A 27952-nucleotide genomic window follows, 5' to 3' on the forward strand; every position below is an offset into this window, starting at 1 on the left:
GTTTTTTTTTGCTTTTGTTTTTTTGGAAATTTTATAACTGAAAGTGTAGTTTAGGAGAAACTATGTAGTATTTTTAAAGAGTTTACAATTTCATGTATGACAGTAATAAAATAATCATAAAAATGTTATTTTTAGATTTGAAAAGGGTTTCTAATTACTTTTTCAGGCAGCACATAAAGCTGTGTATAGCGCCCTAAAGTATGCCATTATTTCTTAAGTTACATACATATTGTACATTCCGTGTAGCATATTTATTTTATGACCATTAATTTAGTCATAAATGTAACTGTAAAATCTGTAATTTATTATTTAAAATGGTGCTTAATTAACTTAAATTATTTAAGAACTTTTCATTATTGTAATTCTTACTGTTGTTGATTACTTAAATAAATTGTTTAATTTTGTTTTATTTTTTTCATCTTTTTATTATTTTTTTTTCTTCGAAAAAAGTTGCTAAAATTTTTTAATTTCAAAAGACCAAAATAAAAGAAGGAAAATTATGCTGTTTAAGTTTTTAGAAGAAGAAAATAATTTTTGTTTGTATTTATTAGTTTTAGATAAAAACATTTGTTTTTTTTTTTATTGATGTTTTGGAATTTTTGCAATTTTTTTTGGTTGTTTTTTGTTTTAAATATTATTTGAAACAGAATTTTAGTTCTTAAGTTTTAAGTAGATTTATTTTATTTAGTGTCTAGAAATATTTTCAACTATTAAAACTTAATAGAAATAAAAAACGATTATAATAATTTAATAAGGTATTGAATTCAAATGGTCATAGTTCTATTTTCGTATTTAAGGTAGTTTCAAGTACTTTACTAGTGACATTTACAAAGGCATCACAATTTGTTGACTCCATCCATTCGAAATCTTTAACAGTTGCCTATAAAAATAGCGTTGTGTTTTAAATTTAATTTATTAGTGATAGATAATAAGATTTTATTTTGTAAAACAAAAGAACAAATTTTTATGAAAAATTTTCTGTTTTGTTTCATTAAATGAGACCTTAAAAATTGTTGTGTGTTTTTAAAACTTACCTTATGCATTGAATAGACAGCAACGACAACTAAGACATGCATTATATTGTGGGAATTTAAATAGAAATCAACCAAACCTGGAAACCATTTTTCTGGAATACGCATAGCGCCAATTGCACCGCCTAATATGGAAACAACATCCTAGAAAAATAAAGAAATTGAAGAATTTTTTTTTTTTTTTTTAAATAATGTTTTAAATGACTTAAACAAAACAAGTAGTATAAAAATTCAAAAATAACAAATATAGAACAAAATAGACCAAATAACTTAAACGAAAAAGTAATACAATTTTCAGTACAATTGGTAATAACTAGGGGGCGGATTTATATGCAAATGCGTGTTTTTTCTCGAACGTCCAAATACAATGTAGACTAATTATCTATCCGAATCGCACATTTTGCTGCAAAATTGCATCGATTTGTTAGTGCATATTTTTGCATATTTTATTGATAACGCATATTTTGTTATATTTTACTTCAAAATGCATATTATGCCAATTTTTAATAAAAATATAATTTTTTGTCGTTAATGGGCAATACATTGTTTCGACAAAAATTTTTTTGTCGAAACAATGTATCGAGAAACTGGCATTAAGTTTTTCATTTCTCTATCAGTAATTGAAAATTATCATTTCAGAACACTTTTATTCAAAAAAGTTTAGTTTTTTTAAGTATCAAAAATTCATTAAATGTGTCGAAAACATTCATATTTGTTTTCATTGCACATTCGATTTATAAGAGATTTCGTTATCGAAAGATTTTGTAACTTCACATATACAGTAACCGCTCCTGACAGTCATTTCCAAGCAGTTCTACGAGACTGTCGTAAACTAGTGATTTTGGATAACTTAGAGACAAATACATTACACAATTAACGTTTAAAGTCCTTACACTATAGATTACATAGGGACACTTAAGTGACAATTGTCTTTATGCTAGATTACATGGGATGTATAAATTAACCAATTGACGAGATAAATATTAAGGTTGGATGCTACTTTACAGCACGATCAAAATATTGATGATTCTAAAGGGAAAGTCACAATATAGAAGCTCTTGGCTTTAAAGTTTAAACAAGTATTTATACCAAGATATTACAATTAATATAAATATCCATCGTTTTTTAGAAGAAAAGTAATGTTAAAAATAGTTTTAGAACTTTAATTGTTTAATACCTGGTATAATTTAAAGAGTTCTAACTGCTGGCAACAGTGTTGTGTATTTTTAAGACATTTCGAAATCCATACTTAATTATTTTATGTTTCTGCACAAAAATATAAGTGCATATTTTTTAAATTTTTAGGTCATATTTTGATTTTTTTGAAGCATATTTTAGGCGCATATTTTCCAATAATAAATGCATGAAAATCCGCCCCCTAGTAATAACAAATTTGTTAACGGCCTAGGGGAAAGGAACACACATATAAATAGCCACATGTTTGGTTTCTTGAAAGGGACCTGTCACTTTAACACGATGTGGTGGGTCAATTATGGACCGATCCTCATAAAAGTTCGTAAAAGATTTAGGTTCAGTTGTTAGCCACGACCTTTTCCCAACTATCTGGCAGCATATGGAATCCGATCCAAAAGAACAGCTCATCCATTGGTGCCAAGAACGAATCAATCCAATTTCGGATATTCGGTTCTGAAGTGAAGCGTATCCCAGAGAGAGCGTTCTGCATCGATCGAAACATATAGTAGTCGGACGTGGCAAGGTCTGCATCTTAAGCTTCTGTTTATCGTAATGGGTCCATTTTTCATCGCAAGCAATGATTCGGTGCAAAAATGATTTCCTTTTATAGCGTTCAAACATAATTTTGGACATGCTATATCGTCTATCAAGGTTTCTCTGTTTCAATTCGTATGGTACCCAATTTACCAGCTTTTGGATGAAACCTGCTGCTCGCAAACGTTTGCAATTGTTACTTGAGTAGATTTTGCAAGCTCTTGTTGATTTTTACAACAATCTTCATTATTTGTCTTCAGTGTTAAAATCACCACTTCTGAACCGAACAAACCATGTCTCGCACGTTAAAACCGACGGAATATATTCACCATAAGCTTTGGTGAGCAATCGGTGTGCTTCAGGGGCTCTTTTTTATCATTTGCCCTTTTTTGTAAATTTTCTTAATCTTCTTTATATATAATTCTTCTGTGTGTGTGTGTTAGTAACTGAACTCCTCCTTAACGGCAGGGCCGATTTCGATGATATTTTTTGTGTGTGTTTGAGTGGGTCCCTGGATGGTTTAGATTCACAATTGACCTATATAGTGGGCGTGGCTCCTCCCATACGAAATAAATATTTATTATTGCATATCTGGAGTACTATTATAGTGGGAGTCTGCAAACTTTGTGTGAGCTATGGCAGAACAACGTTTGCCGGGTGAGCTAGTATTTTTATAAAGTTCTTTATCACTAGTCACAAATTGTTCTAAGGGAACAAAACTAGTAAATGCTCTAGCAAATAATGTAATCGAAAATTATTTTTATATCATTTATTTTGAAGGATTTATTTTTTATTACCAAAAAATAAGTGGTAATTTGGTGAACTTAAATATGGGCATTTCCTACGATTAGTCAACCAGAATCGAAAAATAAAATGTTGATAATCATCGTGTTTTATTGAAGATATTTCGATATAATTTGGTACACACAATGACGAAGCCTACTGAAACGGCCGAAATCGGTCCATTATTTCACCTAGCCCCCATACAAATGTCCTTCGAAATTGGACTTTATCGGTCATTAATGTTTAATTTATGTAGGTATCTAACCAAGTTTCGCTCCAAATAAGTTCTATATTTGCCGAATTCATGTCACCAAATTTTATTATGATCGGTCCATAATTAGTCATTAGTCACTCTTCCGTAAATCACTTTAACGATCATAAATCTCATAAAAATTTTGGTATATACATAAAATTCAACATAAATAATTTTCATATAGACATAAATAAACACGACCTAATTTCATGGTGATCGGTAAATAATTGGTCATAGCTCCCATAGAAGGCCCAATTCGAAAATCACTCTCGAATATAAATTATTAAATTTTTAAAAGAAAAATGTTACTTAGTGTAGGGTATTATATTGTCGGGCTTGATCGACGAAACTTTCTAACATATTTACTAAGGAAATTTGAATATATTTATGGGAAAATGCATGGTGATACTAATAAAAAAAAATGGAAAAATGTACGTTCGCGACCGGTACTTAAACAAAGTACCAATAGAGATATTTTGTTGCGTAAATACCGGATAGATACCTACATTAATACACTTTTAAAATAAATTAATCGCTTTTAAATATTCCGTTCCATTTCGCAGATTTTTACATTTCACTACTGCCAGCCAAAGTTTCTATTTTGCATACGTTCGTTACCAAATGTTTATAACTACATATCATTATGAAAACTTAAACTCGATGAAATCCATCTTTTGCACTAAACACAGAGCTACCAAAATTCTATCGAAACGCAAAAAAATGCTAGGACAATTTTTATTTTCTATATTCTTTGGACATCAAAGCTTACGAACGTACGTTCGATACCCCAAGAAATACCCATATGTGGACGAGTTTGTAATCAATCTCTGCTTTAAATATTATATAGACGTATTTTCTTCTATAAATTAAAAAAAATTGTTTAAATCAATTTTTAAGTACAATTTAAGTACTCATTTAAGATTAGTTCATTAATTTTAATACCATGCTCTAAAATATAACTATTTTCAAAAATGTATTACATTCTTCTTTATCTAAACTTGTGCCATAATCGTTGTTGGCCTTTTTGTTAAGTAAATGAATATAATTTTAAAAATGTTCGAAATAAATTCTCCCAGTTATTCTACATTTAAAATATGCTTGTTCATATATAGTTATACTAAAATATTAAGCAAATATTTTGGAAATAAATCATAGAAATGTAAATACATGCATGTACATTAGGATGTTACTATTTGTATGGATACAAATGGAATCGATGTTTCCAACTAAATAATAGCTAGACTTCCTTAAAAATAAAATTAAAAAAATCGGTTCAAGCCTTTGCGGCAGATTTTGCTGTAATTTTTTAATATAATTTAAAATCTTTTTAAAGACAGCATTTAAATTAATATAAAGACGTTGTATTTGCACCTTCCTAATGTATGTATGAATAATCCGAATGTATGCAGTTTGCAAATATATTTACAACGAAAAATAAAACAGCATTATTTTCTAAATAAGTGAGAATCCATTCCAAAACTGATATAAATTAGCTATTTTCGGATTTGTCATTTCCGATTTCAATCAAAATTTACAACATATTTATATTGGGGCTCAGGGTCAATTATGGACCGATCCTCACAAGAGTTGGCAGAAAGATTTATGTTTATATACAACTTGTTTATGTCCTAGTTTATTACGATATTAATTATAACTTATCAAATCAAATCTCAATTTTAATTGAGCTTCTCAGAATTTAAAGTAAAATTTAAAAAATAAGAATTTAATCCAACTGCTGTCTGCTTTCATATGGATCATCCTGTAACTAAAATTTTGCTCATACGGTTATTATACGTGCAATTATAATTGTATGCAGCGTTGGCAATCTAAAAAATCCTTTGAAAATCTAAGAAATTAACCTTTGAGATTCTAAATAAATGAACAACTAGTCCACATACTGCCCTCTTTTCAAGTTTTCAACAAGAAATTTTAAAAGAATTTTTCTTCTTTGCCTCGTATTTTTTAAGTATTTTCGTATATCCGTAACGTAATAAATCAGCCATAACACATACATCATTAGAGACCATATTGTGTTAACAACATACATATACTCAAAAATAAGTGCGCACCCCAGCGGGAAATATTGTTAGGGCTTCGATTTGCAGGCCTTCTAAAAGTCATATTTACACATTCTAAAATATGCGATTCTCATTCCACTGTGTCTTCTCGCAGTAGATGTTCAAGAAGGATTTTGCTTCTCCGAGTCAAAAAAATTAATAAATAAAACGTTGCATGACCCTTCCTTAAGTTATTATGCTGATTTCATTAAGAATATTTTCCATAATAGAACTCTTAAAATGCTTGCTTCAGCAGAGTTTAAATTTTTCCCAAATTAAAGAAGTAAAGCAACAACCATTTTCGAAGCAAAAAAAAAATTTTGTTATTGAGAATAAATGACACAGATATGTATCCTTTAAAATGATATATAAGTTATTAAAAACAAAATACACGTTCAAAAGATACGCCATCTATTGTAAATACACCCAATAGTTTAAATGATATTTTAGTTGAAATTTTGAATGGCTCTCAATGACATGGGTAGCCTTGTGTCTGCAAATATGGCCTTAATTAAGGCCTTACAATACCGCTGGCGCAATATTGCAAAAACCCCTTCACAAGCACACTCGAACGAACGTAAAACGAACTTTTGAAATAAGGTCATAAGGTTTTTATGCTCTTTCTCATTTTGTGTAGTTTCATGTCATTAACGGTTGCTTACAATCCACACAAAAAGGTAGAAAGCATGTTTGAACATGCTTCGTTTTTGCTCATTTGCATTTTTCAAAATCAAAAATATTCAAATTATATTTACCACTAGAGATGCTTTCAGTAAGGAAAAAATTAATTATTCTTTATGGTAATCGAATACATAATGTACAGTTATTTTGTTGTACACATTTGTCAAGTTTTATTTTCAGTTTTTTTTTTCTATTTCAAGGATAAATATTTATTTAGGAAAGTAAAGAAAATTAAAAACAAAACATGGATTATTAACTACTTTGGGCAGTGAAAGGGGTTAGAAAAATGTGTAAATTCTAGAAAATGTCAGATAATAATTTTTGTCATTAAATTTACAACTTTTCATGGGAATTGATGATGTGATTTAAAATAGTGCTGTTGGTTGACTTTGTATGAAAACAAAACAACATGATGGCGTATAATGTATATTTGAACACTAAACAAAAATATTGATATAAATCATACGTCCAAGTGTTTTTGTTTATTAAATAAATTCTACTAAACTGTATTTTGGAGAATTTTTTACTTATTCAAATAAAAACATTATTTTTATTATTGCAATTTATGTTTACTATCCAGTCTGCTACTATTAAAATACCATTTTCGTATTATTTTTTGTTTTTTTGCTCATTGTTTGTAAAGGGATTTTTTGTTATATATTTGGTGGCTAGACCTTGAATAAATCGTTAAACATGAACTCATCATTTATTTTCTAAAGTAAATGTACTTAAATACTTTGCCAGTCTATAGATTTTAATAGCCGGATTAAACATGATCTGTCTGTAGGCTCGCAATTTTGTCGCCAAATTTATTTGACTGATTAGAAAGGAATGCAAAAATTGTACTATTCAAATTTGCTAGTTAAAGTTGTTGATTAAATTAAAAACCTTATGTGATTGATTATAATTATGTTGATTGATATTTCATAATTGAGCAAAATTTTGATTATGCTTAATGTACAATAGGAGGTTCTCATTTGTTTGGAGTATAAAAGGTAGACTTAACGAAAATGAAAATATGAGTTTTTCAAAATAACGTATCTAATAATTATTGTTCTAGACAAAAATCATCGTAAGGCCGAAACTCTAAAGGAAAAACCAAGATTATAGTATATTAAAGGAGAAACATGTTTTGAATATAATGAATACTCGCAGCATAGAGAAAACTCATATTTCATTGTAAAATGCCTAATCATCCTGTAAAAACTGTTTCCTCAAAAAAACTTTTCAGTTCAACATATAAAAACAAGATTAAGGGAGTCCTCAATGTAAAGTGGGTGTTTCAGGGCACCTAAAATGCTTTAAAATTACAATAACTATTTTTTTCTAGGAAATTAATAGCATATTTGAAAAGTTTTGGTTTGTTTTGGCCGAATATTAGGACTCTTATAATTTAAAAATGCGGGATTTACAATAGATGGTGTATCATCATCATCATAATATTAATAGGCAAGTCGATTTCTTTAGACCCCTTTTACGCTCACATGTGAACCTTAAGCTAAAATGTAAACAAAGAAATGCGTGTTTGCCCAATTTCTTGTTGTAAATAAATAAGAGAAACAATTAAACAGTATTGATTTCGCTCTGTTTTAAGTGAGAGTTGTTATAGAAAACAAAGAAGAAGACTTTAGTAATTCAAAGTCAATTAATAAACTATATTTTGAAGGTGTTTATTTTTTTTTTCTAACTCCCATATGCATAAACAATTTATTTTTAAATTTATCAAAGGTTTATAAAACAAAATTTCGATTCAAAATTTGTTTTATAAACCTTTGACAAATTTAAAAACTGTTTATGAATATGGGGGTAAATACTTCATACGAATCAATTTCTTATCACGACATGAAGTTTAATAAAAAAATGGGACGGGTTGGAACAAATGGTAAGTCACCTCCCATACAAATTAAATAGTTATTTATAAATATTTTGTGAACTATAATTGCAAGATTCTCCAAACTTAGTCTAAATGGCTCATTTAAATTTTGCATAGTTTCGCTGAAATTGTTCGGGATTGGAATAGTGGGCGTGGCCTTATACAAAGTAAATAATTAATTTCGAATATCTTTAGAACTATAATTGTAAAAGTGTTTAAACTTTTTACGAATTAATTTCTTATTACTGTGCGGAGTTTATCTGAATATAGACGGAATTAGATTAGAGGGCGTAGCACCTCCCATACAGAGTAAATATTGATTTCGAATATCTGGGGTACCAAAATGGGAGGGGTCGGAAAAGGAGGTGCGTCACCTTCCATACAAAGTAATACTTGCAAGTTTATTGCAGTAGTTGTCGTGGCACAATGTAAATAATTAATTTTGAATATCTCGAGAACTATTATTCTAAAAATATTTAAACTCTGTATCAATCAATTTATTACCATTCTACGGAGGTTAGCTAAAAACGAATTTATTCCTGATCCCTGTACGAAGTTTAGCTAAGCGTGATCAGCGTAGTAAGAATGACCCCTCCCTTATAGAGGAAAGTTAAAGTAAAGCTTGATATGAGTTATTTTTTTACACAAAAGATTTAAAAATGGGTGGGATCAGTTAGTTATATTTTGCATGTGTTATTTTCGCACCATTGTACGTAGTTAGTTTGTATCAGAAATCATTCATATTTTTTTAATTTTACTTGGGTAGGGGAAGGGGTAGCAAAGTGCACCGGGTTATGCTAGTCTTTTGAACGCGGCTTTTGGTTTTAATAATTTATATGACATTTTGAGGGGTACATATTTGTCATCTGCTCTCACTTAGTTATTGGACATTATAGTGTCAACTACAAAGTTTTGTTATGCTTCGATGCCAACAAAGCGTCATATTTGTTTCTTTTGCATCTTTAATTTGGAATATAGTGACGCTAAAGTACAACTATTGCTTACCAAAGCTTATGGTGACTGTGTTCCATCGGTTTCAACTTGCGAGAAATGGTTTGTGCAGTTCAGAAGTAGTGATTTTGACACGAAAGACAAAGATCGCTATGATTGCTGTTGTCAAACTCAACAAGAGCTTGCAAAATCATTCAAAACGAGAGACCTTGAAAAACGATTTTGCATGTCCGAAATTATATTTGAACGCTATAAAAGAAAATCATTTTTACACCGAATCATTACATGCGATGAAAAATGGATCCATGACGATAATCCGAAACGTAAGAAACCCGGCCAACCAGCCGAATCAACACCAAAGCCAAATATCCAGGGCGCTAAGGTAATGCTCTGTATTTGGATGCAAAAGGATCTTCTCCATTATGAGCTGCTGAAAACTGACCAGACCATCACAGAGAACCTGTACCGAACGCAACTGATTCCTTTGAAGCGAGCATTGGCTGAAAAAGGCCCAAATTATGCGGACAGACATAAAACCGTAATATTCCATCAAGACAACGCCAGGCCTCATATTGCAATACCTGTTAAAAAGTATTTAGAATGAATTAGTTGGGAAATTTTTCTCACCCTTTTGTTTTGATCGATGCAGAACGCTCTCTCTTATTGGCTTGATTCGTTTTTGGCCTCAAAATATGTGCAGTTTTTTTTTTGGATCGGAATCCATATGTTGCCAGAAAGATGGTAAAATGTCACAGCTAACAATGGCCAAGACTTTGAATAAATTTATATTATAGAAATGCTTCAAAATAAAAGCTACAAATTTGAAAAAAAATCCCGCATTTCTAAGATGTATACCCAATAAAAACTGAGTGATTTTCATACAAAAATTGTTTTCCTATCGTGTTTCTGAATCAGGCCCTTTGTTTTTATATAAAAAAAATTCAAAAAATCTGAAATTATCAAAAGAGCCTCAATATATTGTTACGAAATTGTACTTGAATTCAAATATAACGATTTTAACGAGGTTGCCGTAGTTAGTGAGTGAGAGAGACGCTATTCGAATAAACATCAACTGAGTGCCTTAAAGTGTGCTGTATTTTTCAAGTGAATTCGTGTACATTTTAAAGTGTCTGTATTTCTGAGAATTTACAAACGTGTATAACAAAAACATTGAGTGACTATTTAATTCTGTTGTTGTTGTACATTTGAATAAATAATGAGTTGTTACCATTTTCAAACTACTAAACGGCTTTTATTTGCAATTAAAAGTATCCGGTTTATTTAAAGGAAATAAACTAACGTTTTGAAAAGGTTAAAACGTAACAATATGATCTCTAATCTTTTTGTCAAAAAATAAATATCGGTCCATATCCAACCATAGCGGTCCATAGCCTTTTGTGCTTGAATTTGCTTTAAACTGAGTTCTTGGATAGATGAGAAAAATATTTTCGATGAAGGTTTTGAAAAGTAGTTCCATTCTTGCTCATTGCTCTATCGAAATTTTTCATGAGCCCTTGTCCCTTCAACATGAGTAGTATGGGTATATATTAGTTTGTCATTCTCTTTGTAATTTCTACATTTTTCTTTTGCAATCGCATAAAGTATATATATAAATTCCGGATCGTTATAGAAAGCGGAGTCGATAGAGCGATGCCCGTCTGTATGCTGAAATCAACTTTCCGAAGCCCTTAAATAACGTATACACAATATTGATACATCAATACATCCGTTAGAAAATCTGCGACTACCTCGATTTTTCATCATTTTTTTTTCTACCAAAATTTGTTTCACCAAATTTTTTTTTTCACCAAAAATGTTGATAATTTGAAAGTAAATTTATTTTGGCTCAAGTTCATTATTAAAATTATTCTATAATAATTCAAAGAATTCCATTCTAAAGTAATTTAGACAATTGACAAGTTGGGATGCATTTTCTACCCTATCAATTTAAACATTTTATTGGATAGAAACTTTATGTTTTATCAGTGAAAATCTTTATAACATTTACCACTTATTTTTGCTACATAAACTGAAAATTTCCAGGGATTTCCACAAACAGAAATGGTAAAACCATTTGGATTCTCAGCACGTATGATGTAGAGAGATGGAAATGCCTTACGGTCATTAAAATGTAAAATAACGCACTTTTTTATTACAATTTAATCCACAGGTTGGCAGTAACAATGGAATGAATGGATGGATGGATAGAATGCTGAAGCATCTATCGAAACCATAAATAGGCACAAGGTTACGTTCAATAGACAGTAAATTTTGTGTTTTATACATATATTTTATTGTATTTTATTTTATATACTAGGTATAAAAGTATATATTGCAGAAACAATAAACCTACATTGTTTAATTTTTGTGTTTTATTTCTCTGTCGGAAAACCTTGTATTGTTAAGGAAAAGAAAATGAAATGAAAAGACCCTCACTCAGTAAATAACAAAAGAAAACAATTGCACACAAACATCAAGCCAAACAGCAAGCCACTTTAAATTATAACAATGAAAAGAATGAATAAAATGTATGAAATACTAAATAAAAAACAAGTCTGTGTTAATCTTTTATTAAATTAAAAAATCTACAAAATATAACTGAAATATATAGAAATAATTCCTAAATACAGTAGATTATTTTCTAACCGAAATAACAATTCTTAAAAACCCATTTATATTTGCTTTAAATCTCTACATTATTAAAGCATTAGTTTAATTAATAATTTAGTAAAGCTGTAGAGCAATTTAAATAATATTTAGTAAAAAAAATATTGCAGTTATTTTAATTTGTATTCACGTTTGCCAGATTAGACTAAATTCTTTACTAATTTGCAATTTCGGTTTTTTCTGAACCGGTTAATTTAAAATGTTGATTTTCGGTTAACATGTTTTAATCACTCGGTCAACCGGTTTCTAAAATTTTGCACTAAAACAATAAATTTCCTGTTTTGGGGCATATTTTTGGTTGTATTAATTTTTAAACACATTTGGGGGATTGAAACGGTCTGCTATTAGGTCGTATTGTCATAATGTCGTAAAATATTTTTTTAGTTTAAGCAAATTCTTGTTGTGCTGCAAACAAAAAAGTGTTATTTTATGACAAACCAATAAACATATGGTCAATTCATAAGGTCTCTTATCATGTCATATTGTCATAATGTCCTAATATTTCACAATGGTTTTTATTGTTTTTCAAGTAAAAAGTGTCCTAAAATAATAGTACTCTGTATGCTATGTTTATTGTGTTCTCGTAACCAACCAGTAGAGTCCTGCGCCGAATGCCTAAGTGTCGGTTAAGCCGAGCTGTCGAGTCGAGATATATTAAGACATTATGACAATATGACTGATAAGAGACCTTGTGAATTGACCAATAGTTAGAAAAGTCTTATTAGTTTATAACTTTTTTGTTTGAAACCCAACAAAAAATTATTTAAACTAAAAAAATATTTTATGACATTATGACAATACGACCTAATAGGAGACCGTTTGAATCCCCCAATTATATCAAACATTAAGTCTGCTTTAAAATCTAAACTGCTGTTATAGAATGATTTTTCGATAAAAATGTTCAGGCATTAGAATAATTGAAGGGTCTGCTGTAGTAATTCAATTTAAAAATTTATGAGTTTTAGGAAAGTACGCTTTACATTTTTAAGTCACGAAAATAAATATATTGGGTGTATGACATAAAAATGCAGGATTTACAATAGATGTCAATCTTTTGAACGATGTTTTTGTTTTTTTTTTAGCTTCGAAAATGTCGAATTGTTGTTACTATGTGAAAGTATTTAGATCATATTACAACATTTTAAAGACAAAAATAATAGTTTTTTTTTTTAATGTTTTAGGCTAAAATTGTGGCGAAAACTAGGCTCCAATTAGCTTGTATTATGAAATGAATTTGACTCTGATTGTTTTTTGCTATTGTCAAATTGTTTATTGAAAACGAATATATACAGCCCAATTATGAATAAAAAATTCCGCTGGAGTTTTTTTCCCATTGAATTTGAATAGGAAAAATGGGAAAAGGGAAAAAAACTTCCGGGGAATTTTTATTCATAATTGTGCTAATACATATTTTCTATTTATTTTTTTTTTAGTTTTTGTATACATATATTTACAGAATATATGTATATTGTTTTATTATAAAAGAAAAATCTGTCACGTACGGTATGTCACGTATATGACGGATTGTAAAGGCAAAATATTTGGTTTAGTATAATATATTAAAAGAAAACATAACACCTCTCACGTTTTGCAAATTTTCGCATATTTTTACATGTACTTCAAAATATTTTTTCTATAACTTTTTGTTTAATATTGTTACATTTTAACATTTTCAAAACGTTTGTTTATTTCCTTTAATAAACCGGGTACTTTTGATTGCAAATAAAAGCCGTTTAGTAGTTTGAAAATTGTAACAACTCTTTATTTATTTAAAATGTACAACAACCACAGAATTAAATAGTCACTCAATGTATTTTTATACACGTTTATAAATTCTCAGAAATACAGACACTTTATAATGTACACGAATTCACTTGAAAAATACAGCACACTTTAAGGCAATCAGTTGATGTTTATACGAATAGCGTCTCTGATAAACTCACTAACGACTGCAACATCTGCCACTATTTATAACATTGCCATCTGCACTCTAGATTTCTAGAAGTTTCTAATACATACGCTATCTGTGGTGTACTTTTTACAATGTTCTTTAACTGAATATTCGAATTCGAATATACGGTCGCAGCAAACAGCGTTGCCAACTTACGATCAATGGTCAACTGAAAGCTTTTATTCAATGTTAATAATGCCCACAGATATGTTACAGTTTTCTATTACAGCACTGCTATTTGAAAGCATTCTGCTACTTTTAAATCAGCCCTTAAAATCGTTACATTTGAATTCAAGTACAATTTCGTAACAATATTGTATTATTAGACGCTATCTTAAATAAATTAAGTTATATATATAAATCAAAATAATTCATATTTATTAAAGTGCAAAACCCTCTATCTCATTACATACATACACATTGAATATTTTTGAAAAGCAAAACCGTCTATCTATCATAAAGTCCACAATAATGCAACATTTTAAAAACCAATTATATGTGAGATTCAGTAGTTGTTTTAAAAAATATTGTAGAATACCGAATTTTAATAACTCAAGTAATACGCGAAAAAAAAACAGTTTTTTGGCTCTCCTGAAAAGTTGTGCTTTTCAAGATAGAGGGTTTTGAATATAGGCCCTCGATATGGACCAAATTATTTTTCAGGTACTCTTATATAGGCGTACAAATGTCACGTACATAACATGCAATTGCCTATATGTGTCTTATATATGGCAAATATTTACTAACTTTTTTTTGCACAAATTTGTTTGACGTTGTTTACTCTTACAAGTGTTTTGTAAGTTAAAACAGCATCAAATAAAATAAAACTAAATATTTGTTTTAAATTGTCCTAAGCAAAATACGTGTTTTAAATATGTAAATAAATGAATTCAAATATATTTTATTTTGGTGGTAACGATTTTTTCATGAGTTTAAATAAAATCGGACAACTAATTACAATATCTTTGAAGGTTTTTGATTATTCTTCGAAATATTAGAAAAAGTTTACTAAATGTATATTATCTCGAGATCTACTCATGGTACCACGCTGGATTTTGTATGTGTTGTTAACCACACAATGCCCTATAATTGAGGAAAACCTTTGGAAGATGTAATTTTTGAGATTTATTGGTACAATATCATTTTTGCAAAAGAAAAGGAATATATTGAAACTAGTCTATATTACCATTACTATGAGACCAATATTTTAAAAATTGGTTACATACAATTGAAATCGAAAGATGTTAAACCATTCTTATATAAGATTTGAACCTTGAACCTCGTTAAAAGACAGATCAAAGCGAATTTAAAACTTTTGAGCAACTTCAAATTTAGTATGACCTGGAAAGGGTAATTTTCGTTTCCTCCCCTAAAAAAAATCTGTGAAAAATTTAAATTTTAACATTTTAAATGATAAAATTTTTACTAAAAATATTGCAGCTATCATAAATTGTATGGCAACAAAAAAATAGAGAAGAGGAAATAAAACGAAAAATAAACTTTTAACTTGGCAACTTGCATGAATGTGTGAACTATATAGTGATATATAGTTGCAACTTATTGTTAACTGTCGCTTATGCCACATTAAAGTTTATTTATTTATAAATAAAAAAGGGGTGTTAATAAATTCAGTGAATATAAAGTTTTTTTTTTAGTTTTACATACCTGCAGGTAAACATGTTCCAATGCAACTCTATTGCCACCCACTAGACCCATGGTGCGGAAAAATGTTAAAATCGATCGCATGGTAAAGGGCAAGGCGAAACACAAACGTCGCTGCCAAGGTGAACTGGCTGTTAAGGCCTAAAGAAATGAAAAAAAAATAAAACAAAACAAACATTGTATAAATATTGCACAAATAATACACATGAATAAAGAGACATAGACGGAAATAAATGTAAATAAATAAAATTTTAAATGACAATTGTTGTAAATACTTTGTTTACATTTTATTTAGTACATGGTTAAAGGAAATCATTTGAAAACAAATTAAGTGCCTTAACGAAATTGTTATTTCAATATATCGTGCATATTACTTTTTTAAAGGTTAGAAAAATTCTATGTCAATCAATCAATCTGTTATAATTTTTGTAGCCACTATCAAAAAATATGTGGGTCATATTGATTTTGTTATTCCATTTGTAATACATCAGAATATTTTTCTCAGATCCAGAGTCAGATAAGAGTCTAAGACAATCTAGTCTGTCTGTCTCTCTGTCTGTTGCAAACACGATAGGTCCCAAACGAAAGGAACCAGCTGGCTAAATGTAGGGTATAAATATGTTTTGCACTAGGAGCCCTTTTTGACTGCCGAGTAGTGTAATAAATGCTTTTTAGTTTATTTTATATTTTCATATCCTACAAAAAATATATGAACAATTTGTCCTAAGCTCATATTTAAGGCAACCCAATTGTAAAGAACCCTGCAGTTAAGCAAGTACTCAATGTATCCCTAACAGACAGTAATTAATATCTGATCATTTGTCTGACTACAATTTATATATTTTGGGTCAGTTGGCATGTATGTCCTCCTTGTAGTGCAGAGATAAGTCAATTGGTAACTTTATAGATCCCATGTAACCTAGTGTGAAATCAATAGTCACTTAAGTGTCTCTAAGTAATCTAGGGTGTAGCCACTTTAAACATTTATTTTGTACACTACTTTTTGTTTTGATATAATTCTCATACAGCTTATTTTATTTTTGCTTAACTGACATCCCATTTAATCTAGTGTGAAGATAATTTTCACTTAAGTGTCTCTAAGTAATCTAGAGTATAGTCACTTTAAACGTTTCCACTAGAAGTAATATATAAGAGAGTTCTAGGAGTAAGGTTTGTTTACAAGCAGTCGGTTATTGGACTGTCTTTGAAATGAGTTTTTAACTGACTATTTGAGGTCAATTAGCAAGGCATATTTAACCAGGTGGGGCAGCGCACAGTGGTTGAATTGGGCGTAGCCAAGGAGTATTCGAGTTTATGTTATTAAAATGGGCCCTACAAATGCTCCAGGGGCGGCGCTATGGGGGCTCAAAGTAAGGTACCTTCAACATGTAAAATTTTTAAACACGTGCCATTTTTTTTGTTTCCCAGCCGATTACAAAGAATTTTATATTTTTGGAAAGCGCTCGGCTAGGTCTTGAAAAAATATGCTTACGTGTGCTAGTTAGACAACTAAATTACCAATAACATACAAAAGACTTCAGAGCAATATCGATTACTTATCCAAAAATAACCGATTTTCAATTCAAAAATTCAAAAAATTTTATATTTTTGCTATTTTTTGGACAAAAAGGTGACTTAACCCTTTTTTTTTATTAAAAAACAACTTTCTTTAAGCAAATATAACAATTTTATGATTTTCTATAATGTTTCTTTACGGAGAACATTTTGGTGTAAAAAACATGTCCTATTTTTCGAACATGTCGGCCCTACGCATTTTGGAAATTGACCTATTTTTTTTATCAAAATTTCAACTTTGGGCCACATGTTCTAAAATCCCAAAGCTGGGATCAGAAAACGGAAAGCAGTTTTGGAAACCCTGATGTGTTCCCTATTTATCCCTAAAGTATTTTCCCAGCCCCGAAGGAAATGTGGACCCTATAGGCAAAATTGTAAAAATACCATTTTTGGTATTTTCGCTCCAATTTTTAGGAATTGCGGGATTGCCTTTGACCTTTTGACAAGTTTTTTTTTCCACCATGTTATTTAGAATGAGAAACTTAAAAAACGCTGAAAATTTCATTGAGTTTCGCTAATAAATAAGGATTTTATTACTTATTACATATTCATTGAGTTTCTAAAACTAAAATTTATATCAAAATTTTAATAGGATTGCAAATATTAGGAACAATTTGATCCACATTTATTCCGAGCTATATTGTTGGGTTTAGATAAGTTAATTTTTGGTTTTACAAAAAAAATTTCAAGTCAATATCTCAATTAGATTCAAAAATATGCCACTTTAAAACTCTGTCCTTCAAAAATATTGCACTTTTTCATACTAAAGAATTTGTATAAATTTTCTTAATGTGACTGAGTCAGAACAAGTGACTTGTGTTGAATAAAATACTATTGTTCTTGTATTGTTGTAATTGTTGTAGTTACGCTGCTACCTTGTTAATACATCTTGTCAATTAGCACTTGTTCATATTAAAATAACTAATTACGTTGCTGATCAAGTAACCAGTTAGGAAGCTAGTAAGGTAACTGACTCTATGTAACCGGTATATGAATCTAAGGCGTTGACTACTTTGGACCAGCTATCAGACAATCTCATTATTATCAAAAAGGGTCAGTAAGTAGTTACGTAACTACTAATGTAACTAGTTGTCTCCCTAAGTGATATGTAAAATCACTAGTTGGAGACAGTCACTAAGAACTGCTGGGAACTTACTAAATATCACATGTGAATTTAAAATTACCAAAATATCTCATTGAAAAAATTAAATAAAAATTAATCATACGCCACATATGTTGTGTAATAAACACAGATAATGTTTATGTAATCGTGTGTAATTTTAAGTGAAATTTAATTAAATTAGCTATACATACGTACCTTATATAAGCCCCATAATGATAAAACACAATATGACATTATAATCAACCATTTCCATTTATTCGTAAAACAAAACGTGGTGGCCGTTACCAAAGGAAGAGCACCTAAAATATAGAAAGCAAAAATAATAACATTAACAAAACAAGCAACAGTATTTGAGATAAAAATATTATTATTATTTTTGTAAGTTCAGTACTATTTGTGTGTTTTGTGTATAAAACCTCGTAGTAAAGAAATTTGTAGAAAAATATTAACAATAAAAACAGTTTAAAAAAACACTACACGTTTAAACTTTGAAAATGGCATTTTCAAAGCCTTAACTTCCGCTCTAATTATTATATAAAATACATCCTTATATACGTACATAACTATATACATACATATAGTAAATATCGTCACCTAAAATGCAAAACAACGTATCATCAAAAAATTCGAAATTGATTTTATTATTGATTACGATTCACTACATCATCTATATATATAAAAGAGTAACGTTACTGACTGACTGACTGACTGAATGACTGACTGACTGATTCATCATCCCACAGCCCAAACGACTAAAGCTAGAATCATAAAATTTTAACTGTGGGTTCCTCCCTCCCTAAAACGATCCACTAAGAAGTGATTTTTGGAAATTCGAACGTTTAGGGGGTAAAAAGGGTAAAAACGGGTAAATCCGGTAATCTTATATCTTCAAAACTAATAAAGATACAAAAAAACTTGAAATTGCATGTTACTCCATTTAAAAAATAAGCTGACAGGTGTTTCATACTTTTTCGAAATTCGAACCTTTTAGGGGAGAAAACGGGTAAAAACTGTATTTTGGTACTTTTTTGGCACCCTATGTATCTTTTAAACCAATAAACATATAAATAAAATTTAAATTATCAAAAAATAAAAAATATAAGTTTGGTACTTTTTGGAAATTCGAACCCTTAAGGGATAAAAATTGTGTTTATTTTTGGTACTTTTTCATAAAATATGATTTTCTATAATTTGACATAGACATTCGAATATTTTACTATGAGCTCCCACCACGATACAGAAAATTATTTTAATTAATAAAAGGTACCAAAAAGGGGATAAAATCTGGAAAATACATTTTATTGCAAATTATTAAGCCGATTTTGATAATCTGTTTAACATTGGTTCCTGGTTTCATACAAAAATTAACTAACAGGTTGTTATTTGGAACTCGAGTGCCATGGTGTATTTCAGGCCAAATCGGGGTGAACAGTTTGGTACTTTTTTTAAAACATATTTATTATTGGGCACATAACTTGTTTATGTCTGTAGCATAAACAAGTTTTGCAAAATGGAATATTTTTAAATTTCAAACTTGAGGGGTGTTCAAGGAGGAAAAGGGAAATTGGTACTTTTAATGGTACCTTTTTAATATTTTAAATTATTTCACTTATCGACATTAAAGTTAGCTGATATGTATCTGAGTAAAGTTAGTGTTAGAAATAAGGGATTATATTTAGGTACCAAAATGTGAAAACTGAACTATAGGTACTTTTTCATTCTTCTAATGGTACTTTTTGAATTTTCTATTACAATGGGAATGTTAGAAAAGATAAACTCACTGTTTATTGTTGGAGTTTTGTTTAAGCTTTAATATTTTTACAAATAAAGCTTGAGTGTCTGTAATTCTCATTCACTCTATGGCTTGATTTGTATATCTTTAGTTTTTCTAAAGCTCATAGGAACTAGCTTATCCCCCAACAATAAATGTCAGTGAATTTATCAATAATTGGGAAATTTACAACAATTCTTACTATGATATTTTTATTTAAGTTTTTATTTTTTCATAAAAATTTATATTGATGATACGTTTTTTTGTTTCAGAAAATAAGAATTCAAAAAAACGTAAGCCACATATCTCAAAGTGTGCTTTGAAAAATATATTTTTTTTTTCATAAAATATATTTCTAGAGTCATTGTAATTCAAATTTGAAAATTTTGTTTCAATATCTCAAGTAGTTTTCATTTTATATCGTTTTTTGCTTCTCTTATAAACTTATGAAAGTGATGTTACGTTATTTTGCATTTTAGGTGACGATATGTAGATACAAAACCTACACACTCTCTAATACAAATTTGCACACTCACATACATATTTATGTATACTAGGGTGGTACATATTTTGCACTTTTTTAGGTCAAAATATCGAAATTTTAAAAAAATTTAAAAATAAAATTATGACAAAAAAAATCCAATAAACACAAGTAACAAAGTATAATCGGTCGAGTCCGACCATAAGATACCCTACACTAAGTAAATGAGCAAAAAAATGTTTCTCTTAAAATTGTGATTTCGGAAATGGCTCTTATATGGGTGCTACATTACGTACCGATCGTCAGCAAATTAGGTCGTGTAATTTATTTCATTAGGAAACATCTTTCTGTAAAATTTAATTTGCATGCACAAATTTTGAAGAGATTTCTGCTCTTTAAAGTGCTTTTCGGATGTGGGATCGCTTATTTGTGTTGTATTTTTAAGATTTTTATGCTCGTTAAAGTGATTTTCGGAAGTGGGCCTTACTTGGCGAATGACCTAGTAGATGTTGTAGGTCTAGCAGAATGTATTACAAAACCTGTTTTAAAAGTTCCAATACACCCCAAATTTTCGAGAAATAGGCAAAAGTATATTTTTTTGGACCCGCAAATTTAAACATTCTTAACTCAGTCATTATTTAATCGATTTTAAATTTTTAAACGACATTGAAAAGGTACGAACGAACGAAAGGTCTTTCCAACTATATGTACTTTCTATATTCTATTAATATAAATATGTGGAGATATTTCAAATAACATCACAATTTTTAACTTTTTTTCATTTAAAAATTGACAAAGTTATAATAAGATATGTTACTTAAGAAACTTATTAAAAAAAATTAATACTATTATATTGTGCAAACAAGATATAAAAAGGAGTAGTACTACTAATTATTTTAAAAAAGGAGTTGAAATACTACTTTTTTTAAAAGAGGAGTAGAAATACTACTTTTTTTCTTCAAAAAAAAGGGTTGAAATACTACATTTTTTAAAAAAGGAGTAGAAATACTACTTTTTTTTAAAAAAGGAGTAGAAATACTCCTTTCTTAAAAAAAGGAGTAGAAATACTACTTTTTTAAAAAAAAGTAGTAGAAATACTACTTTTTTAAAAAAAGGAGTAAAAATACTACTTTTTTTTAAAAAAGGAGTAGAAATACTACTTTCTTTTTAAAAAAAGTAGTAGAAATACAACATTTTTAAAAAAAGGAGTAGAAATACTACTTTTTTTTAAAAAACGAGTAGAAGTAGTATTTCTGCATTTTTAAAAATAATACTTTTCTTAAAAAAAGGAGTAGAAATACTTCTTTTTTTTAAAAAAAGTAGTAGAAATACTACTTTTTTAAAAAAGGAGTTGAAATACTTCATTTTTAAAAAAGGAGTAGAAATACTACTTTTTTAAAAGAGGAGTAGAAATACTACTTTTTTTAAAAGAGGAGTAGAAATACTACTTTTTTTCTTCCAAAAAATGGAGTTAAAATACTACATTTTTTAAAAAAAGGAGTAGAAATACTACTTTTTTAAAAAAAGGATTAGAAGTACTACTTTTTTAATAAAAGGAGTAGAAATACTACTTTTTTAAAACAGGAGTAGAAATACTTCATTTTTAAAAAAGGAGTAGAAATACTACTTTTTTAAAAGAGGAGTAGAAATACTCCTTTTTTTCTTCAAAAAAAAGGAGTTAAAATACTAATTTTTTAAAAAAAGGAGTAGAAATACTACTTTTTTAAAAAAAGGATTAGAAGTACTACTTTTTTAATAAAAGGAGTAGAAATACTACTTTTTTAAAACAGGAGTAGAAATACTACATTTTTTAAAAAAGGAGTAGAAATACTCCATTTTTTAAAAAAAAAACAGGAGTAGAAATACTACTTTTTTTAAAAAACAGGAGTAGAAATACTACATTTTTTTAAAAAGGAGTAGAAATATTACATTTTTTAAAAAAGGAGTAGAAATACTACTTATGAAAAAGAAGTAGAAGTATTACTTTTTTAAACATTTGCAGAAATACTATTTTTTAAAAAAGTAGTAGAAATACTACATCTTAAAAATATTTTTTATGTAGTACATTAAAAAGTCACATACTTTTTAGCGTAATAGCTAGTATTTTATATATGTAATTAGACTACTATTGGTAAATGAATTATAAAAACTATTTTTTTATTGGATTTTTTTTTTAATTTGTTTGCAAATAATGCAATATGTCATAAAACAAATAAAATGTGCAAACCTCTAAATGTTATCCAATTTTGCTAAAAATGTTCATCATATAATTTTAAGATGACGAAGAACAATTTTAGACGTTGGGAGCATTGAAAATCGCAAATTTCCAAAATAAGAGTCATCCTTATGTATACGAGTTTATGTATAAGTAGTTGTTAACGAATTATTTATATAAAAAAGTTTACGATGTCAAAGTTTATATTTGTTTGTTTTTTTTTGGAATATTTATTTTTTATTTATTTATATATTTTTTTTATTTTTTTGTATTTTATAGTTTTCTAGTCCTTTATGACCTTCATGAAAATACATACATACAGATAATATACTTACACACTCATTAATACAAATGTAATACTGAATATTTTATAAAGGTTAACACTGTGATGTAGAATTGTATAAAATTATTATAAATTTATGTATAATTTATTAGTTAATTTTATCTACATTGCTACATATATAAAGGCAGGCTGCAAATAGCTTAGGATCATTTGATTATAAATAAATTCGGTTATCACAACCTAAACTGTTTTCTCAGTATGACAAACATTTAAAATATAAATACTTTTGTAGTCGACTTCAAATCGCGATATTTTTGAAATGGAAAGGTTTTCCGATAAAAAAGTCATTGATTTGAGGAACAGTAATATGTGTGGAAAATTTCATTAAAATCGAAGATGTCAAATCCGAAAATAGCAGTTTTCTGTCCGTTTTGTTATGGATTCCCCCAATGTGAAAAATATAACTGCGATTATTCGATATTTTATTAAATGCAATCCCTACTAACCACCCCAAAGCTTTGTGAAAAATTAACCAAACGACAATGTAACCATTCCCTTATTTATTTAGGTAATTTTTCAAAATATAGAACTACTCAGATCTGTTGTGATTAAGGTTCCTAATAGGGACAATTTTCCAGGGAATATTTTTTTGGAATTTCCTGGAAAATGTATGTCGGGAAATTTCGGGAATTTCTTTATAAGTTTTTTTCTTAAAGTTACAGTATTATTTCTGGACAGTAATAAACATTGACGTCTAGCAAAGCTTTTTTGTATAGCCAACCTTCGGTCGAACAGGTTTACCTATTAAAGATTCCAGGGTTCCAAGGTTTAGTATGGTATAATTCGTCATCCGATTTTAACAAATGTGTTATTGTATGAAAGGATTAGTTAATTTTCTCTTTACAAGTATTTCATAATAATTAAACACGAATGTGATATCAATATTCATGGCTCATGATTCAGCCGAATTCAGCCCTCTTTGTTGAATTTTACTATATAAATATTAATTTATGGTGGGATTCTTTTAAAAACAAACAAGCATTTTTATTACCAAATAACCATTGATAAAGTTTTTTCAATATGCAATACATTTTATTACTGTACAGCTAATTTCTTTAGACTTAATTAAGCTAAAAAAAACGATTGTCTCAATAAATTTTACATTTCTTTGGTGGATTCATGTTACAGTTTTTCTTATTACACTTAAATATCCACGAAAACTCTCTGGAGTTTGATAATGGACCAATAACTCTGTACTTTCCGGGAGCATGTATGTCATCGTTGGCAAAGGAGCTACGGAACATTGGGTGTATGTCTTCACACCACAGCTGGGCAAAACTAATGAAAAACAATTCACGATTATTGTAAGGTAAGCGAGGCAGGGTATCATTTGTCTCCACATCGGTTTCAGTCAGTTTTCTCTTTTTCAACCAGCGAACATAGGCGTCGTAAGCAATATTTATGCCACCATTATCGGCAATATTTTCCGACTGCAGATCACTTTTGGGCAAACGTTTGCCATCATAGGTATAGTTGTGATACTGATCTACGAAACATTTGCGTCTCGATTCGAATTCATAGGTGGATTTCTCATCCCACCAGTTGAAGGCTTTGTCATTAACATCATAGTGGCTACTCTCATCATCGAAACCATGAATCATTTCGTGGGCTATGATATAACCCAAAGTGCCGTACTGTATGGCTTTGGGATAGAGAGGATCCCAGATGAAACGTGGCTGTAGCAGAGCAACTGGGATTTCAATTTGATTATCCAAAATATTATAGAAGGGGATATCGGTATTCTTCTCCAATTTGTTTTCTCTTAAAGACTCGGCATGTTCAAGTATATTTTGCACATTCAGCACATAATCGGAGAGATCTATGTCGATGTTTTTAAAGAGCTCAATAAAGTTTTCATTATCATAGGAGTTGATGGTTAAATGCATGTTGTTCAATTTCTTGATGGCTCCTTGACGTGTCGCATTTGACATCCAAGGATAGTAATTGGTCTGCAAGTTATCCCTAAATGTGCTTTTAATATCATCCCACAGTTCATATATCTCAGTCTCAGATTCATTGCTGCGGTACTGGTTGTACAGGGCATGATCAATAAATTTTCCAAAATATTTTTTCGTTATGCCTATGCACTCTTGTTTCATATCGCCGAAGGTGATGTCGATCAGAAATTCATCCAAAAATATCCATAGAATGTAGTCCTCCACAAATTCGATATCAGTGGTATTGAAAACATCATATAAACCCTGCAGATATGACTCGTCGTAGATATATATTTGGTCTGGCAGATCTTTTGAGCCCAATACGATTTCTAAATATTTTTTAACATCAAACAAATGCTGATATTTTTCAAACAAATCGGTGGTATTGTATAGGGTCAGAAGCTCTTCCACACTTTTGCCCTCACGCACATCTGTGGCGCCCTGTGATAAATTATTTTCGATTATCATCACATTTTGGGCCGTTATTGCGGCATCTTCTGGAGTCATTTTCAAGTACAATTGCAGAAATTTACTTATTCCATCTTGTTGTAGGATGTTCACCATATTTACTGCTCCCTGGGTCAGTTCAAATTCCGGGGGTCGAATATAGGCCATGGTTTTGGACTTATTTTTTGAATCGTCTAAAAAGTAAACCGAAAGTATAATAGACTTTCCATATTTATTTTGAATTTTAGCCACCGTCGACCACCATTCGAAAACGGTTTCTTTTAATTGCTCCTCTGTTTTGAAAGCCGAGAAATCACCAAATTCTTTATAGATTTTAGTCAATGATTCGCGATATTTTGCACTGTCCACTTTGGCATTCAGACAAGAGGTATAGAAATCTTTGACCTTATCGGCCACACCACCAGTACCACTTTTTTCCTTCAGTATAAACTCATTCAGTTTTTTTTCAATGCCCTTGGTGAACATCTGAAATTTGTCGGTGTTTATGTTGCCACTATATTGAGCTGGATTAATTGAATGCCAGGTGCCACAGGAATACGTATAGAAATCATCACAGGGATCTATCGTATTATTCATATATAATTTAATGTTGGCACTTGTTGATAACTTTAATATTTTGTTGGACCTTTCATTTTTCAAATCATATTCCGCATTACTGCCTCTTAAAGACCAACATATTAGAACAATGACACTACATATGCAGTGATTTGTTAATTTAAAATTCATTTTATGAATTAATAAATTTCAATTATTTTCAATTGTTCTTAAACCCCCACCACCGATTCAAGAGAGTATTTAGTTCAGACTAAAGTATTTTAGCTTTGCTTTTCTTAAAACTTATTTATTCAAGCAGAGTCTGTCTTATCGTTTATACTTATATATATGTAAGTGTGGTTTATTTGATATTATTTTATAGAAACAATTGGTGTCTTATCAGCGGTCTTTCGCTAAAACATAATTATTAACCATAACCTTCTATTATTTGCATGGCACATCATAAGTTTTTGAATTTGAATGAATGTCATATTTCAAACCTGAAACTTAGATTGCAGTAAATTTTTTTTTTATGAAACCAAAAACTCTGTGATTTTGTATAGGCAGTATTTTATATATTGTTACGTTTTAACCTTTTCAAAACGCTGGTTTATTTCCTTTAAATAAACCGGATACTTTTGATTGCAAATAAAAGCCGTTTAGTAGTTTAAAAATTGTAACAACTCTTTATTTATTTGAATGTACAACAACAACAACAGAATAAAATAGTAGGTAGAACCTTGGTTTCCTCGTGAAGGTGGTGTTCGGAGGTTATTTGAAGGCAGCTTGTGACGGTCCTTAAGGCTGCGTTTTGACAGCTTTGAATATTTCTCCACTGGGTATCACTCAACGAAGGCGACCACACTGGAGCAGCATAGTTAACCACTGACCGACCAATCGTCTTGTAGGTAGCAAGCAAGGTTTCTTTGTCCATACCCCAAGTACTGCCGGCTAGTGCTTTGAGGACCTTGTTCCTATTTCGCAGTTTATGCGTGATTGCAGTGGCGTGTGCTGAGGAGGTAAAAAGGCTATCAAAAGTGACACCCAAGATTTTCGGGTGGTTCACTGTACGCCGTCGACCATGATGCCTAAGTTCAATTTTACCTTCTTCGTCCAGGTGGTGAAAAGTGTTGGCGATGACTTCGTTGGTGATAACTGCAGGTTACGTGCAGTGAAGAAATTGTGGATTTCATTGAGATAACCATTTACCATACCGCAAAGCTCATCAACGTTGTGACCTGTTTCCAATATAGTGTAGTCGTCCGCATACGAGATTATCTCTACGCCCTGTGGGGGCACTGAAAGTTTAGAGAGGTAGAAGTTAAACAGGAGTGGCGACCGGACCCCGCCCTGAGGAACTCCTTGTTTGACTCTACGGGGTTTTGAGCGTTTGTCTCTAAACTCCACGAACGACTGCCTGCCACTCAGATAGTTCACTATCCATCTCTTTGTTGTTGGGCATTGTGGACTGCAGGATGTCCTGGAAGAGTGTGGCGTGACTGACAGTGTCGAAGGCTTTCGACAGGTCAAGTGCCACTAGGATAATCCGTTCACAAGGCCTCTGCTGGTTTAAGCCTTGTGAGATCTGAGTGACTATGGCGGATAATGCTGTGGTGGTACTGTGCATTTTACGGAATCCATGCTGGTGACGAGCAACTGGTAGTTGACGGGTCAGCTGGGGGAGGAGAAGAGCTTCGAGTGTCTTCGCTACAACCTACAACCTTAGCGTCATGAATCCGGCTGGTTGGCCGGGCCTCACGTACGATTGAATTATCGCAATGTATCCATTTTTCATCGCAAGTAATGATTCGGTGCAAAAATTATTTTCTTTTATAGCGTTCAAACATCATTACAGACATGCGAAATCG

The 27952-nt window shown here is 30.1% G+C and overlaps 2 protein-coding genes across 2 annotated transcripts in view; both read right to left on the minus strand.

Annotated features, from left to right (window-relative positions):
- Positions 1 to 649: 649 nt before the first annotated feature.
- Positions 650 to 27952, minus strand: part of LOC135958706 (uncharacterized) — a 103607-nt gene continuing 76304 nt past the window's right edge. Inside the window, exons 3-6 of the mRNA XM_065509601.1 lie at positions 18531 to 18634; positions 15641 to 15778; positions 1035 to 1175; positions 650 to 880 (exon numbers count right to left, since the gene is read on the minus strand). Coding sequence (XP_065365673.1) covers positions 773 to 880; positions 1035 to 1175; positions 15641 to 15778; positions 18531 to 18634 — 491 coding nt within the window. The 3' untranslated portion in view covers positions 650 to 772. The remainder of the gene's footprint in view (positions 881 to 1034; positions 1176 to 15640; positions 15779 to 18530; positions 18635 to 27952) is intronic.
- LOC135958695 (membrane metallo-endopeptidase-like 1) lies at positions 24127 to 26169 on the minus strand. Its single transcript, XM_065509589.1, has one exon. It carries the CDS (start codon positions 26124 to 26126, stop codon positions 24234 to 24236), a length of 1893 nt encoding a protein of 630 aa, XP_065365661.1. The 5' UTR covers positions 26127 to 26169; the 3' UTR covers positions 24127 to 24233.

The sequence above is a fragment of the Calliphora vicina genome, chromosome 1, assembly GCF_958450345.1.
Source record: "Calliphora vicina chromosome 1, idCalVici1.1, whole genome shotgun sequence".
NCBI lineage: Eukaryota > Metazoa > Arthropoda > Insecta > Diptera > Calliphoridae > Calliphora > Calliphora vicina.

Excerpts from the sequence above, each read along its gene's own strand:
- LOC135958695 (XM_065509589.1), bottom strand. The coding sequence starts at position 26,126 with ATGAATAATACGATAGATCCCTGTGATGATTTCTATACGTATTCCTGT.